General features: G+C 38.7%; 1 protein-coding gene across 10 annotated transcripts in view; it reads left to right on the forward strand.

Annotated features, from left to right (window-relative positions):
- COL15A1 (collagen type XV alpha 1 chain) overlaps positions 1 to 17,829 on the forward strand; it is a 130,897-nt gene that overhangs the window by 34,794 nt on the left and 78,274 nt on the right. For 7 of the 10 annotated variants that reach the window (XM_071450263.1, XM_071450281.1, XM_071450290.1 and 4 more), the window contains 6 exons: positions 3,567 to 4,114; positions 7,699 to 7,773; positions 8,188 to 8,280; positions 10,676 to 10,802; positions 12,058 to 12,176; positions 14,879 to 15,007. In XM_071450263.1, the coding sequence (XP_071306364.1) occupies positions 3,567 to 4,114; positions 7,699 to 7,773; positions 8,188 to 8,280; positions 10,676 to 10,802; positions 12,058 to 12,176; positions 14,879 to 15,007 (1,091 nt within the window). The remainder of the gene's footprint in view (positions 1 to 3,566; positions 4,115 to 7,698; positions 7,774 to 8,187; positions 8,281 to 10,675; positions 10,803 to 12,057; positions 12,177 to 14,878; positions 15,008 to 17,829) is intronic. The other 3 variants (XM_071450305.1, XM_071450314.1, XM_071450323.1) reach the window with 2 other exon arrangements.

Raw genomic sequence — 17,829 nt, forward strand, 5'->3', positions numbered from 1 at the left:
GGGCATGTAGTGGTCAGACACATAAACTGAAGGGTAGGTTTAGATTAGATGTTAGGAAGATATTCCCTACTTAGAAGGGTGGTGATGCAGTGGCACAGGTTGCCCAGAGAAGCCTTGGATGCCTCATCCCTGGAAGTGTTCAAGGTCAGGTTGGATGGGGCTCTGAACATCCTGGTCCAGGTGTCCGTGCCCATGGCAGAGGGGCTGGAAATACTTGATTTCGAAGGTCCTTTCCAACCCAAAGAATTCTATGATTCCGTTATGCAGCTTGATCATCCAAGGGTTTTGCATCAGGCCTAGCACTGGGGCTACCCTGCTCCATGAGGGAAAACATGAGGAGGAGGCAACCAGGATGACATAACACATATGCACAGTCCAGAGGCAGGTGCTGTGGGTGCCAGAAACTGCATCTGAAGGGAGGCTCCTAATCAAAAAGTCACAGTGTAACAATTAAATTATATGAGTGTGGACCTTTCTCTGCCTCCATTCCTTTTTATAATATATAAATATTGTGTTTGTGCCTCAACATCAAAAACAAATGTAATAGGGTCTAGGCAGGTGAGGTTTTTTCTTTCCTCTACTTAATCCCTTGTAAGCACTGAAAAAGCATTTTAGATCCCACAGATTTGAAATTCCACCCTAAGTAATTACATCCAAAAATTGGAATAAAAGGAAAAAAAACCCAACAACCTAACCCCTACTATTGTAGTCTGCAGTCTTGAAACACTCCATATACTGACTTACCAGATGATTTTTACTACACATTGGTGCTTCTCAAACAGTCCCTGAAGCTACTCAGTGGGAATGGCTAGCTATCAGCAAATTCCATAACAATTCCAACTATGACATACACTAACAAATAGTAACAAATTAAAAGTACAGCTCATAGCTCTAAATTATAAAAGTATCCCAATTTACAGGGTTATGCTTGCTGAGCTAAAATATAGCTAATGTTAAAGCTGCTTCTGTACTACAGCTTCCAGTCCCCAAGGTCTAGGAAACATGGATATAAATTAGATGAATTCTGGATGCTCCCCAATATCCAGTGCCTTAGTAGTGTTTGAAACAAAACTATTCTGATGCAACATAGTTCTCTGCTGGCTTACAGGTACTTAAAATAGCATGGCATTTACCTATTTATGCAAGGGAATAAGAGAGTATTTTTATTCTAACATTAATAAATGGAGCATTAGGGACACATTATTTTGTCATACATAATTGAAAACCTGTGGCTGTAGGTCTGAATTCTGCTTTTAACTGTGTCTCTAGGTCCTCATAAATCTATTAAGAGCTGGGTATGAGCTGTAAGTGTGGAATTTGGCTGGACACTTCTTGTTCCGTTTTGATTTTCTGCAGTGGATAGGTACAAGCTTCTACCCCAACCTCAACTGAAGTGCAGACTCTTCCTGGGCCTTCTGACTTATTTTACTTGAATGAAAATCCTGACTCTTTGCTGTCTTTGCTGCCACCTTTGCAAACACGTTTTGTTTGTCTCAGAGGCTGCAAGAGCTCATGTTTGGGGCTCTGTCTGTTACGGTTGGGTGAGTGACTGGGAAACTGCAACGAGACTGCAGCTCTGCGCATTGTGTGGGGAGAATGAATGGTTCCTTTCCAACCACTAGAACTTCCCTTGAGAATGGGAAATGTGAAAACTGCAGTTGTATTTATTGATTTCTCTCTGAGGATGCATCCTACTGTCCAAGCCTGAACATCTTAGATATTGCCCATCTCCTTTCTTGGTTACTTTACCATGACTCTTTGGATGTAGCTTTGGTATCAGTGTATAGTTCCTATATTATCCCTCAAGATCACTGTTTTCCTTACCTTCTTATCGTTGTGTAATGGCTTATGTATTTTGTTTGTAGTGCAGGTTTCTTTATGTGTTTGTATGTGTGAATAGGAAACATGACCCAATATTAGACTCACAATCAAAATATTGTTAGCTGTGTTTGGCCAGAAAATAAGTATATCCACTTTTTAAGCTGTTGGGAAGGGGGGGAAAAGTCTATCTGGCAAAGCATTTAAAAGTGCCAAAGGGATTTGGTTTCTGGATGAGGAGCTAGTTTTTCTAAACAAAACGTCTATACTTTCAAAAATATTTCAGGGCAATTGTTTCTGTATGAAGCACATCAGCCTTTTTTTCAGTTAAAAAGCTCCCCTTGGAAGAGTTAAAAAGGGGTGTGGATGTGGCAGTTGTGGACATGGTTTAGTGGTGAACATGGTGGGGTTGGGTTAACATTTGGACTCAATGATCTGGGAGGTCTTTTCCAAATTTTTTGATTCTATGATTATAAATTACAGAGAATAAAATAAATTATTATTTACTTCAACTGTGCTATAGCATCTTTGGCAGAGGAAGAACACTTTACAATTTCTTTGCAAAGCCACTAGTACAATGGAAGACACTTTGCCATGCATATTCCAGGCTGGTACTGCATATGAGCAATGAATAACAGAAGTACAATGCAGCTCAATAAACTCTCTAGCTTTTCATTAGAACCAGCTTGCCAGTTCGCAGAGCAAAGAGTAAGATTCTTTTATTTTGCCTGATTTTAATCAGGTATTTTAAGCAGTTTTTCAGTTCATTTTGCTTGTGGTGTTCAGATGGACTGTCACACCTTTTCCATTAATGATCCATTTGGATTAATTCAGCCTATATAGCTGTTATAGTCACAGGTAACAGTAAATTTAAAAATTGAAAGAGTATTTCTGTATAGATGCAGATCTGAATTGGTCATTATGATTAAAAATGTTTTCTTGCTTACTTTTACTTCTTAGAAGAAGAAAATTGGTAGTTGTGTTTCTGATGTTGCTAGAGTGTGCCTCCCCAAATTTCTAGTTAAAATTGGGTGCAGATATTTAGATATTGTCATTGCTTCTTCATTACCTGGTAGGAGTTGTCTCTCTGGTCATGTTTGGCAGAGATACATAATTCTGCCTTTTTGCCAAAGCGTAAATACTCTCCTTTCAAAACTGAGTTTTGGTTGCTGAACAGGATTTGTTATATAGGCAGTGCAATTTAGGAGGTAAATGTGAAAATAGCGCATAAATAAAATCTAACCTCTGTTGTAGAAATAGGTAACTGCAAGGGATAAAGCAAACCCACTGTAAATTTTATCATGTTTTGTGAAACTGTGCCATGCTGTTTGTAGAGAAATATTGCTGTTTTTTTGAGAAAAAAGTATCTCGATATATTTAAGAAATCAAATGCTGCTCGTTTTCCACTGAATTCACTATGCAAGCACATTCAGCATTTTTTGCAGTTTATGGACAGCTGAAGTAAGTATATGTTGCAGGAAATACTTTTTGCCATTCAATTTCACCAAATGTTTACATGTGCCTTCCTTTAGCATACAAGTAATCTCTGTCAGTAAAAGGAGAAATAATGATATGTGTACAGACACTAGATGTGTTTAAGCACTACCTGGACTGTGGCCTGGAGTATCAGAAGTATGTCTCTGGTAGAACAACACTGCATTTTAGTTTTTCAGGCCTTTCTTAAATCATGTGAATCAAATGGGCTGTGTAACCTCAAGGACAAATAACGCTTTTTTTCTCTTGTACAGAACGAGGCTCGAAAGGACATCTTGACCTCACAGAGTTAATAGGAGTCCCTCTTCCTCCTTCTGTCTACTTTGTCACGGGCTATGGAGGGTTCCCAGCTTACAGCTTTGGTCCCAATTCCAACATTGGCCGGCTGACCAGTGCTATCATACCATCGCCCTTCTACAGAGACTTCGCTATCGTGGCTACTGTGAAACCAAACAGTGATCGTGGAGGAGTGCTCTTTGCAATAACAGATGCCTTCCAGAAGACAATCTACCTAGGACTGAGGATTTCTCCAGTTGATGACAGCACCCAGAGAATAATCATGTACTACACAGAGCCTGGATCCCATATCTCCCGAGAGGCTGCCTCCTTTAAAGTGCCAATGATGACTAACAGGTGGAATAAATTTACAGTGACTGTTGAGGGAAATGATATTGCTTTGTTCATGGACTGTGAAGAGTATCAGAGGCTTCAGTTTCAAAGGCCTGCTCGAACCTTGCAATTTGAATCTGGCTCTGGCATATTTGTTGGTAATGCAGGAGCCACAGGACTGGAAAAGTTCACAGTAAGTGCTGTCTGATAAATCCACATGCCTCGGTGTTTAATGCATGTACTCCCTACCCAAGAAGTCCTGCTTGATGTGGTTATATCCCAAGTATGGGTCAAATCATACAGCTTGTATTTTCCATACCTAGCTAGGGTTTGGACAATGAAGTTATATAACCTCTGATTTAATATACAAATGTTCTGAGAGCCTCAGAATTTTATTAATAGTCCAGATATTAAGCCAAATCTTCAGTTTGAATATTAGAAATTTCAAGGTAAATATGTGACATAATTTTTTATAGCCTTTCTAAGAAGGGAAGATTTTAGAGAATTAATTTTCCTAATTTTTAAGAATACTTTACTATTAAGCCAATTATTTAAATTCTTATTAGTTAGGTATTCATATTCAACATCAGAAGGAGAACGATGTCATCAAACCTAAAGATAGTTGGAAGATAAGGGTGTATTTTAAAAATTTATTTGTTTTTTGAAGCTTATCAGGTACTTTAGGAAATAGAATGTACCAAAACCTCTACTACAAGGCTTCCAAGACTTCTTAGATTGAGTGCAAGCATCCTTTCTGCTGCATCCTGACTGAAATTCTCAGCCACTGAGAGCAGACACTATGTCTGAGATCAATTCTGTCAAATGGAAAGGAAAATGTCACACTTTGTCTGTCTTATTTTTGTATTTCCTGTACTTCAGAACTTGTAATGTGTTTTGTGAGATTAATATCTCCTCTAAATTTGTCAAGCAGCAGCACAAAACAGAGTGGATCCTTTTCTTTAGGGAATAAAGATGTTCTTTCCAAAATTCAGGCGTACTGGCAGGTTGGGAACTCCACTTGGTAAGCAGCAAGTTTAATGTACTTTTATCATTTGTCTGACTAGTCTAAGCATCTAGAATCACAGAACTATATGGATTATCAGGAAATTAAGGGTGGAAAGTGACATGTAGGAAAGCTGCATGTTGGTGCTACCTTTCTGAGGCAAATAGGAGGACTGGAGTATTGTGAATGCTTGACCACTAAGTAGGATTGAGAAACATTCAAGAAAAGGAAACCACTTTGGTATCTGTCTTGGTTTGAAAAAGACAGGTGTCTGCTAAGGAAGGCAGGAACTTCCCCTGAAATGAAAAATGTAAAGCCCCTCCCTCTGAATTGTTATAGTTTTGAAATTAAGGGGCTCTCAGGCAAAGATATGGGAGCAGAAATAAGTTCTTTATTAGGGAAGAAAATAAAAAATAAAATAAACAAGCCAGTAATACAAAACAACACTGACAGAGTCAGAATATGACCTGACACCCTGTTGGTCAGGGTATTGGTAGCAGTCCAATTGAAATGGTGGCTGCAGTCCTCCTGGAGTGACTGATGTGGTTCTGTTGGAGCAGGGATCCTGTAGAAGGGTGTAGTCTTCCTCTGAAGATCCAGTGTTGGTGTAGATGGGCCTGGTCTTCCTCTGGGAATGCAGAGGAGAAGAAAGCTGCTCCTCTGGGAATCCAGGGGAGCTGACTCTGTTGCTTCAAATCTCAGATTATACGCCAGTAGGAGTGCTTGGCTCCTCCCCCTGGGTGGAGCATCTCACAATAAGATGATGTAATTTTATCAATCATGTAATTTTATCAATCAAGTGAGACTCAATGGCCCATTTACAGAAGGTATCTCCTCAGAGGGAGGATTGTTTTGTGGAAGAGATAAAGAAAAACTGCCCAATTAACAGAAGATAACTGCCCCACCTCTAACAGATGGCAATAGAATACACACCCTCACCCACATCTTGCAACCCAGGACATAATCCCACCTGGAAAACACATGTGGTGATCACTTGCTGAGATGATCACTAATAAATCTGTAAATATGATGACAGAAATGCATGGTGGATGACACTGTAATGCATTTCCACAGAAACAGGCTGTTCTGTATGCTATATTGAGTACATAAATTTCAGCCAATGCTCTGAGTGCTTCATTAGCACTAATTGTGACTTGTCTAGGTTCCCGTGCCTTTATTTTTTCTTGCATCATATGTCACAATTGCTTTTGAGTAGAAAAACTGAATGCTTGAACCTCATTCAAACTCTCAGTTTCTATGCCATGAACTGTTTACATTAATTGCCCGAAACAGAAACAAATCATAGCAGATTGTGCAAATGAATAGATGTCAGATGTTGGTTTGCTCTGGCTAATGGGAATTCATGTGTCTAAGGCTCTGGTTGTCAGACACAAAAGGACATAACTATCATCAGTTTTATTGAAACCAAAGGAAAATCTAGCCCTGATGCTTGTAAAGAAAAGTAGAAACCAGACAACAGCCAAGTATCGCTGAATCAGTGATGATGCCAGATGCTGCAAACCGGTTTTCGCAGGGAAGGCAGCAGCAGCTATAAGACCCAGAGAGGGAGTAAATATCACATACTTACCACCCTTCTCATGCAGACTGGTCCATGATTTTCCTAGTTGGAGGAATTGGCTAGCAGTAACACTTGGAAAACATTAGAGATCTCCATTTTACTTTCTTTATCATCCAGGGCCACAGATTAGAGCAAGAGGAGAAAAATGTGTTCTCCAAATGTGACTCACATGTACTGTGAAAAAAAAAAGATCACTTCCAGGAGACTGCTTAATTGGTTGTGCCTCCTTTCATGTATGATTTTTCAGTGAACTGTTCAGTCAGTCTGACATCATTCAATATCTGAGTTGCCCATCAAGTTTTGAGAGAAATGGGATGTTGAGATTACAGAGCTATTGCTGTAGAAGTCCAGCAAACTCAGGAGGCACCAAGCACATGAATTTCATAATCTTCAAAGGCAGATAAATTAGAGGATTTTTAAAGATAGAATCAAAAATTTTATTATTTTCTAAAATATTCTAGGTTGTGTGTTATATAGAAACATGTTCTTGACTTGAATATCTATCTTTGTGCCCTATTGTGCATCATGTGAGATCTTGTAATAAGGAAACATCCCCCACATTTCTTAAAGCACTTGAGACTCTGCAGAAAAAATAGTTAAATGTTTTAAATGAAATTGTTACTGCTCCTTCAGCAGGTCAGACTGAGAAGTACAGTTTGTGACTCTGAAAAAAGAAACATTTCTTATCAGAAAATCCATCTCCTTTATTTCCATTCTGGAAAGTTTTTAACTGGTTTCTTCCTGACTCACTTTGTCACTTATTGGTATTCCTTTCCCATCCTTTGTCTCAATTTTTAGGGTTTTCACATGCCACTTCTGGAGCTGCAGTGCACTTCTTACCTAAAAAACAGAGTTTTTTACAGCGTGTGTGACATAATCCAGGACTAGATTCTTCAGCTGGGGCACTAACAATGTAGTGTGGTGATCACAGTGTCATTGGGACATGACAGTCATTATATTCTGGCAGCTTCCGTTTGCTCTACATTTTGCAAAAGAAAAATTTGTGAACATATTTATATCTTAAATTTGGATTACTATCATGAAATTTTATACTTTAGACCATTTTCCAAGCAAATCAGAACACAATTTGGCAAATTTTGTTGCTTCATTTAATTCCCACCCCTCCACCCTCACTCCCCTTCATAAATGCTACTTAAAATATTACTTCCTTGAAATGTTTTGGTGTTCCATGTAGGGCTCAATTCAACATCTGACAATCAAATCTGACCCAAGGGCTACTGAAGATCATTGTGAAGATGATGACCCTTATGTAAGTATTCTTATAAGCACTACTTCAGTGCCTCAGAGACGTCAAAGTAAATTTCCATTTGACATCTTTCATAACACTAAATGTGGATTTTTTTTCTTGGAAACATTGTATCATACTTAAATCTGTGGGGTGGATTTTGTTTACTGTACAACCCCCAAACCTATTTTTTCAAAAAGTATCATTTTGTTTTGTCTAAAAGAGCTTTCAAGAAATGAACTTTGGCTTTTATTTTTCTGAAAGGTCATTTTCATGGAATGCCGTGAGTACTGAAATAAGTTAACATCATGATGACACTGAGGCTTCACGAGCCAAAAAAAGGAGCATTTTTCTGCATTTAAATAGCCAGTTCCTTGGAGATCATGCTTTTTTCCCTAACTTTTATGAACTTCTTCCCAATAATTTGGTTTTGCACAGGCTTCAGGGGACAGCAGTGGCAATGGCAGCATTCAAGAACATGACAGTTCTGAGGCACCAGAAGATCTGGCACCTTCTCATCTTCCCATAAGGGTAAATTTATTTGACTTATCTACTTTAAAACTCTGGTTTAATATTACTCTTTTAAAGGGTGTGGTCTGGATTTGATGAATAGCTTTCATAATTGGCAATTTCCAAGGCTCCTACAGAACAATGTGCACTCATCCATGAGAATGATGGCACAGTGGCAGATAAAAGATCTGGTATATTTGATAACAATCAGCAACCACATCTTGGTAAGAGATCCCAAGATCTTGGGAAGAGTGTAATACAAGATTGGGAAAATACATATCACACTTCCTGGAACACTCTTACTCTGCACCAATTTTTATCTCAGGAAATGCTTGTGCCAAGACTATATGTGGCTAGTGGAACTCAGCTGAGTTATTTCATCCTTGAATTTCTTGCTTTGTTGTTTGGGATTTTTTTAACACATGAGATTTTACCACCCTCTGATTCCTGCTGCATAATTCCTTAGCTAACTTAACGACATGTTTTGTGAAGGACGTGCACCTTTTTCTTGCCCTTCTGAACATGCTGACTGCAGCTCTCATTTGGTGGTTAATTGACTGGACAGAGTAAACAGCTGTTTCTTACCATTTTTAGAGTTTTCCAACACATTGTGTCTGCCTCACTTTTTGTACCTTAAATATTAAGGTATGAAGGCTTAAGACTTTTGTTTTATTAAGGCTTAAATATTCTCGTCCATTCCTCACAATGAAGCTTTCCATGCTTCTGTTGTCAAACATTCTTTTTTTTTTTTAATATAAGTTCTCATTGGTTCCTTTAGAGGAAATCAGTTTATTTCTGAGAAATGTCTTCACAGAAACTATGCTCACATTTGTCTGATATTGTACATGCTTCAGCTATTTCATTATTGAATCTCACAGAACCCAAGGGCAAATACCTTTTGGTTGTGATGTCCTGTCATTCACTTACTCTGTTTCCAACCCTTTTCATACAAAGACTTCTGTTTTAGTCATATTCATTGCTGAGTTTCCTAAGAATATTTTACTGCAGGAATTTTAGCTCTTCCAGGGTCATGAATGGAAGAAAACCTTATGTTTTTCTATTATAGACTTCAAATTCTCTGATCACTCTTTTTGTAACTTTATTAACTATTGACCCAGCCTCCTGCTCCTGATGTGTTTGAATAAAATTTTATTACTTTTTTGCCTTTTACATATAGCTTACCAGACTCATTTTGGCCTGCCTTGTGCTTTGCACAGAATCACAGACTAGTTGAGTTTGAAAGGGACCTTTGAAAATTGCCCTCTCCAATTCCCTTTTCAAAGCAGAGCCAAATACAGCACGTTGCTCAGTAAGCAGGTTCTTAGTGCCAGTTGGTTTTTGGATTTCTTCAAGAATGGAGACTCCACAGCCTCTCTGTTTCAATGGATGTTTTTTTCTGACACATAGCCTTGTATGTGTCAGAAAAGAATTTCTTGTATTTCAAAGTGTGTCCATTGTCTCGTTTCCCTTCACTGGCTACAGAGAAGGATCTGGTTCTGTCTTCTTTACTCCCTCTTGTGAAGATCTTCTACACATTGATAAGATAGTTCTGAGCCTTCTTGAGGCAGTCCTTCCTCTCTCATCTTTCTCCAAGTGATCAAAAGACAGGCAGCTGGCCCCAGCTGGTACTGCTACGTGGGTAATTCCTCACTGGATGCAGGATTTGCACTTTTCCTGAATTTTTGCAGCCAGGTAGGGTTTTTCCAAATGGCAGCAAAATCACCCCAGTGCTTGGTGACTCCTTTGCATTTTACATCACACCACAAAATTTAATCCAGGAAATCTTACTGTGTCTTGACTTTTTCTCATTTGGAAAAAACTATAGCTCATTCAGGAAATATGTCTAGCTTCTCTATCCAGAAAAATATCAATTCTTTTAGCTATTGTTTTTAGCTTCTGTTTAAGAATCTTCATAATTACTGCACTATTCAAAATTACACACAGCAATAGTAGAATTTTTTGGCTTTTATTCCTCCTTATGAAAGATGTGATTCAATCCCAGCTAGCCACTAAGCTCCATACAGCCATTTCCTCATTGCCCCACCAATGGGAGGGGAAAGAATTGGAAGAGAACTCAGAAAACTCATGGGTTGAAATAAAGATACCTTAGTAGGCAAAGCAATACTGAGCCAAGCTGGAATGAACCAAGCCAAAGGTCCTACCTCAAAATACAGTCTCTGACAAGTGTATATTGCTTGTGGTTTCCTCCGTCTCTATGGGTTGCTCGAGTGTACATCCCTTGCTTTGGAGGAATGGAGTCCAAAGGTACTACTCTATTTTTTGTCAGAATTATGGTTTGCTTCACAGATATGGTAGTTATGATTACTGTGCTTTGAGGAAGGTAATCTAGTGATTCTTCCTTTAAAACATGTGGTAAGCCTTTACTCTAAAACCATTCTTTGGGATTTTTTTTTAGCCTGAAGAGTCGTTGGCTGAGCCAGTGGAAGCCCCCCCAACCATATTGGCTTATTTGGAAGAGAATGATTTCTCTGGAAATCACAGATCAGAAGAAATCTCAGAAGCAGCTAAATTAAAAGAACAAGGCACTGCCTCAAGTTTTGGGGATTTTTTTTGGGGGGGGGTGGGTGTGGTCATTTACATTCTCTGGTTTTGAGTTTGTCATTTCCCTGTGTATGGAAAGCCACTGTCATATTTTGAGTGCTGCCAGGAAAGAAAATTCTATGGTTTTGGACGTTTCGTGTGCTAGAAAAGAACTGGCACATCAAACATTTGGTCTTTGAAAGTGCAGTCTGTTAAACTGCAATTTATTAATAGCAGCAAAGGTAAGTGGTAGCAACTACAACCACTGTTCAAACATCTCTCACTTCTCCCTCCATATAGGGGTTTATCCCAGACTCATTGTTAAACATGCAGAGAATGGATTTACCCTTCTATAGTGTGGAAGTTTCAGTTACAGAATTGTAGTTAATATTTTAAAATCTTAAAAAAAAATTAGTTGGATAAAACTAAGAAACTGACCTGAGGAGCTGCTGTGACAATCTACTAAAAAAAAAAAAAAATGCAAGTGTAAGGCAAAGGGAATGAAAGGAGAAAAAGCATCTTCATTCTGCTCAGGTTGGTGAGAAGCATGACACCCCTTGAGTCCTACCTCTGCAAACCCTCCTGCTGGCTCTAAAACCACATGGCATCTTTAAAAGGGATCTAAGATGGATATTTATTTGATGACTTGGTACAGTAAAGCACAGCCTTTTAGTAAAACTGAATACTGCCAAGGAATAAACAACTATTTACTACTTCTATTGCCTCCAAAGGATGTGAATGTGCCTAATGCACCAGTGGGATGTTTTGGGTGCAAGAGTAGGCAGCACAGCAATGACAGCAAGGCATAATGCAGTGAGGAATCCTGTTCTCCATTGCTAGAACAACTTCAGGACACTCTTAGAAAACAAAAAAAAAAGCTAAATATATTAATAAGGCCAAAGACAGTGTTGTTATTTTAACTCCACATATACTTCAGATAGTACCTGTTGTAATTAACTCTCATTTTTTTGTGTTACATGGATGAAAAATAGGCAACCATTAGACTAGAGCCTGAGGAAAACATGATGATGCAATACAGTTCTGGACATTAAAATAGACATGTTTTTTAATTTTACTCTCACCTTTCTCTTTTTTTTCTTTTCTTTTAAAATTTTCAGAGTTGTAAAATGACTAATATTAATCTTTGGAATGTATTCTAGTCATAATCTGAATAATTTCTTTTTTCATAAAACTAGTAGCATCTGTCTGAGCAGGTTTTCTTTTGCTCTCTCATTAATAAGTGATTGTTTTATTTAGATTTAGCTGTCATGGAAACTGGACAAGACAACAGTGAGTCTACCATTGTCACACAGAAAATGCTAAGAGAAGAAGATGGCTCTGGTGCTGGTGTTTTGCCAGGAGTAAGCAGAGAGGAGGTCTGTATAACAGGTGGATCACATGCCTAGTCTTTTAGTCCCAAGAACATAAAAATCTGGGCTTTGAAACATATAGCATTTGTAAGGCAGTGTGTAACCTGAATTCTGTGTGGTTCTACAAATTAGAATTACATAGGTCACCCATTTGCAATCCTGTGAGCTACTGGAATACTTGCCCTATTTGTTGGTATGTTTCAAAAAAAATCATCTGGCAGTACATTTTTTATTGATTAACATTCCTACTTCAACAGCCACCAGAGATTTTTCTAAGCAAAAAATAAATAATGACCTTTCCTTCCTCTTGCCTTGAGACTACCACACCAAAAGTTCATTCTTTTTATTGCTTGATACTACAGTCATGACAGCTTCTTTTTGCCAGTAAACACGCAGTGTCATAAATGACAGAAATATAGAATTAAATTTCCACATTGTGTGTGTTTAGTTCAAATGTTTAAGGCTGCTCCTTGCAGGGTCTTCTTGTGTTCCTGGGTTTACTGGGGTAAAATATAGCAAGTGGTGAAACATTAAGTTAAGGATCATCCATTGGAGCTGACATAAGTTTTAGTATTTGTTGGAGAGCTTCCAAATATAATTCCTCTAACATTTTCATGCCTGAATTCACATATTTTTAAATCAGCAATTCTAGTATTAGTTTATATAAATAAATAAACCAAATATCAGATGAACTATTACCATATTTTTTTTTCATTTTGGACCATTTTTCTTAAATAAAAATTCAGTCTTGATTTAGGAATTGTGCCACATTAAGCTTAAATCTGTTGTGACAAGTAGTTTTGCTACTTACTGATCTTTATAAGATTTCCTTAACTTTATTTCAATTTCTACATATTTTTCATTACACAGATACCCAAGAGGACTATATATTATAATAATGACCAATCATTTAGAAAATAATAACTTTAAAGAGTTGTTACTGCCACTTGTCTCTCAGTTTTTGCTTTGTTTCATGCTATTAATCACTGCTCAATGCTCCAATCTCTCCATTTGCAAGGCCTCCTGTCCTTCAGGAGCACCACCGGCACCTCCCAGTTTGGAATCATCAGCAAACTTGCTCATGGTGCATTCAATTTCTGCATCCAGATCACTGAGAGATATATTGAACAGAACCAGCCCTAGAATGAAGCCCCAAGGAACACCACTGGGGACCAGTCACCAGCCAGATGTGGCCCTGTTCACTGTAACTCTTAAGCTCTGTCCTTCAGCCAGATCTTCACCCAGTGCACCATGAGCTCACTCATCCCACAGCTTGAAAATCTGCCCCAAAGGATGCTGTGATGGACAGCATCAAAAACTTTATGAAAATCTAGGGAAATTACATCTACCTTTGTCTCTTCATCCTTCATGTGGGTGACCACCACAGAAAGAAAGCAAACCAGTTCAACAGGATTTTGCTTTGTGAACCCAGGCTGAGTGTTCTTGATAAGTGCAGTGTTCTTTAAGTGCTTTTCAATGGTACTCAGTATAATCTTCTCCTTAATCTAGCCTAAGTTTAGGCTGACAGATCTGTAGTTCTGCATCTTCCCTTACACCCTTTTTGTAGACTGGAATAACACTGATTATGTTCCAGTCAACAGAAACCCACCCAGACTCTCAAGATCTTTGGAAGATGATTGAGAGGGGTCCTGCCATACCATCTGCTACCTCCTTCAGTACTCTAACACTGAATCAGGAATCCTATTGTCTCATTCAGGCTATGATCCCTACCCACAGTTTAACTACATAGATTCTCTTCTCAATTTTTTTCCAGATGGAAAGAAATTCTGTAATTAGTCCAGATTAAAAAAATAATCCTGGTCTTTGGGACCTTTCCTTTTGACAAAACCCAGAAAGGTCTTTTAAAAAATGATCTTACAGTTCCTTTGCTGAAAGCTGTTATCCTGTTAACTTGAAAATGCTTTGAGACTTATTATATTTCATCCCTCCTAGTTTCATTAGCTGCTAATGGAACTCAAAATATTTCATTGGTGTTTTAAAATGTGAGTAAATTCTACTGCTTCTTTCGAAATACAATACTGACTTACGTGTCTTGTTCTGTATACTTGTTTTTCATTTAAATATGTATTAATGTCCAAGCTTCGTTCCTGGAAGGTTTTGTTTTGTTCCTGGAATATTTGAATTATTCCTTTTGTTGTTATTACTTTCTCTGTACCAAATACTAATGTTTAGCAATATTTTAGTCTTTCTGCTGTCCATTTTCACTCTTTGTTATCATTGTTTCATCTTCTGCCACTTTTTAACCAACATGTAACCCTCCTTTGTTAGAGTCCTGGATCTTGGGGAAGTTGGCTAAAACACTCCAAAACATGTCTATCTTAACTCTTGCAACTTCTTCCCTGGCAGACTGAGTAGGTGAAAACTGTATTTTTTCAAACCTACACTATTGACTTAGACTATGCAGATTTATGTAGATATGAAATTAGATCAAGGTCATTTGCATATAGGTAACCAGCTTGGAGAGCAATTTATTTTTAATTGAAATGAATGATCTTCAACATGGATTGCCTTTGCTGAATGGAATATACAGTTTGTATGATGCCTGTCAGGTTCTGGCTGCATAGAACAAACCAAGGGTTGGAGGAGAAAGGGAAGGGGGGGGGGGGAGGGGGGGGGGGCGTGGGTAGAGAGAGAAATGGGGAAAGTAATACAACACATTTTTCATATTTCACATTTTAATTACTCAGGGCCAGAAAGGTCAGGAAGTAGAAGACGGGTCCACAGAGTCTCTAGGTGGGTCAGGAATAGAAGATGTGGAAAATAAAGATCAAGGACATCCTGGATATCCAGGGAAACTTGGGGAGCTTGGTCAGCCTGTGAGTATTTTCTCTCTGTTGAAAGAGAACATGTATTTTAGAAAGGGTAATAGTGATCCATCACACATGCATGGAGAGCTGGAACTGCACAGCCTTGCACACTGTCACCTGTTACACTTCTGCGAGATGGGTTTTAGCCCAGCAGCTCAGGAGGATCCTGCCTACGCTGCACACTTGCCAGGGGCAGGGGCCTGGTGGCAGCCATCAGAAAGCAAAGGCAAACAGCTGCTGTGCTGACACAGAAATGTTCTCAGAGCAGCAATTCCACCAACTCCTTGGACAGCACTGCAGCACCCTCCCAGCTGTCATGTTTAAGTGCGGACAAAGGTGCAGAACTGGCAGGCCTCCTTCTGTAGCTTCTCTATATCCAGGATGTTTCACACTTCAGATCCTTGTGAACCATCAGCACAAGATGCATGAGATTAAAGAGAGGTGCAAAACATTGCACTGTGCTTGATACAGTTCTGGTTTGTCATTTTGTCACTTCATGGCACATTGCAATTTAATTAATTGCTTTTATCTTTTGTTACTTCTATGTTACAGTGTTTGATTTATCTTTCTAACAAAGATTTTCTATTTTAGGGCATTCCTGGTAAAAATGGGTCACCCATAAGTATTTTTTATACATATTTTGGTTAACTGAACTAATAAAAACACAACATTTTTTATGAGGATCTGCTACATTGAGGCTTAAGCAGCAAAGTGTTTTCTTCATCTTCTCTCTTTAGAAGACACTTCTGGTGCCATAATTGACACCCTCAGGTTGTTAAGAGAGTAAAATTTGGGTTTCTAAGAGAAATTTATGATTTCCCAGTTGCAAAGAAAGTAAGAGGCATGGCATTGCGTAAGCAGCTGTATCAGGAATTCAGCTCTGGTGAGGCTGGCTTTTTTTTGCAGAGGGAATTTCAAAAGGGGAGATACTCAGACCCTTTCTAGAGGGGTGCTTCATTGACCCTCCATGGACACATGCTTCCATGTTTCCTGCTCCTAACCTCCGCTGCAATTAACTTTGTAGTTAATTGAGAGTACTTTTGAGTTAATTGAAATGTACCTCTCCCCCCTTTAATCCTGTGCAGTAATTCAACTGCATCTTCTATTCATCATTCCTGCTTTCCTTTCTCTGAGTTCCTCTACTTTACCCTTCTCTGTCACATTTGCTGTCCTCTTCCTGGGGTGTTCCTTTACAGCTTCTCCAGATAACTCCCAGCCCTGGGTCAGCCCACCACCAGCTGCTGATAGCCTGCACATGCATCCTCTGTGTGAGGTATTGCCCAGCAAAGCACACAAAAACAACCCTGTAGCTGTCACATTCCGTGCGCGTCTCAGCTGCTGTTCTCTATCTGTCCTCCACTGATGTTCTGCTGCCTGGCTTCTTTGTTTCCTTTCTCATTTGTTTGTCACTGCCACTTTGTGCACCCTTCCCTCTCCAGGACCTTACCACCCAGAGGCTGTCACTATTCCATGCCTGCTCCTCTTTTTCTATTCTAACATGTGCCAGTGCCATGAGCTTCCTGACCCTTCCTGCCCCCTGCAACTGAACCTCAAATGAACCTGGTGTGTTTTAAGAAATTAAAAAAATAATTCAGTGGTCATTCATGGAGTGCATTATTGTGCTCCTTCCTGAATGCTGCCTTCAAACACTGGTATGCTTAAAGAAATATAGCTAGGTTTGCAAACATTTAGCCAAAACTCAGGTTTTGTGCCATTAGGGTGTTTTTGGACAAGAAGTTTATATTTTATGTATTAACAGAAGTCTGACTACTTTCATGCAGCATATCGTCAAAGAAAATTCTATTAAACCAATATATCTTAGAGAAAATTCTTCAAATGTAATTCAGATGCTTCAAAACCAATTATCTTCTCCTTGTGAACACAATCCCAATTTCTATTATAGACATTTTGTGACAGTGTCTTACATTTTTGTAGTTGCTTTTTTGTACATGTGCATCTGGTTTCCAGTCTTACATATACCCATGCAAGTTTACTTTTGGTTTGATGGGGCTTCACTCATCAATGAAATTAGTGTGTTCTACATTTATGTTGGTAATGTGTTTGCTACTTTTCTATGAACCTGCTACCAGTTTCTCTACAGGAAAAATCATCATAGGAAAAAAAACATCCTTCAGCCTTAGAGATACATTTTTCTCCCTAATGACTTTCTATAACCCATCTTTAAAATTAGGGCAGTCTTAAAACTTGTCCAGTAGAGTCCATAACCACAGCTGTTCTGATTCCCAAAATGCCAAAATAGTGGGAAAATTATTTATTTCCCTACTGAGTATTGTCTTGAGTGTCCTAACTGAATTCATAAGCACCCCCATTTTATAAGATCACTGACTTTAAACCTGGTGGAGTTCTTTCTAGCCAGCGAATGAGCCTCTATGCATATTGTATGGAGGTGATATGAAGATATAAAGAGTAATTTAGTATTCATTTGACTGGTGAAGTTTAGAATGGAAAATGGGGTGAAATGCTATCTAGTATACCACATTGCCAGTCAGAAGTATCTTCAGGAAGGATACTAGTTTGTAGAAGTTGAATAGATTCAAGTTGGTTAAGGAAAAAAAAGTTTTAGTAGATGGAGGGAGCAGGCTTAAGTTGATGGTATAATTTTGTGTACTCAGAGCAACAGCTGGTAGTAATGTGTAACCAATATTACAGTTTTAAAAATCCTTGCCATCAGTGCTGTGGCAGTCCTGTTGGCACTCTGTCAAATCCAAATGCAGCCTGCAGGTGTTTCCATCAGAATCCCCCAAATAGGCTTCTCCTCTCTGTGGGAAGAGTAGGCACATTTTTTGGGCACTGCCAGGGGCATTCTATGC

Source organism: Agelaius tricolor, unplaced genomic scaffold, assembly GCF_023055355.1.
Source record: "Agelaius tricolor isolate 1412-34295 unplaced genomic scaffold, bAgeTri1.0.p SCAF_2, whole genome shotgun sequence".
Taxonomy (NCBI): Eukaryota; Metazoa; Chordata; class Aves; order Passeriformes; family Icteridae; genus Agelaius; species Agelaius tricolor.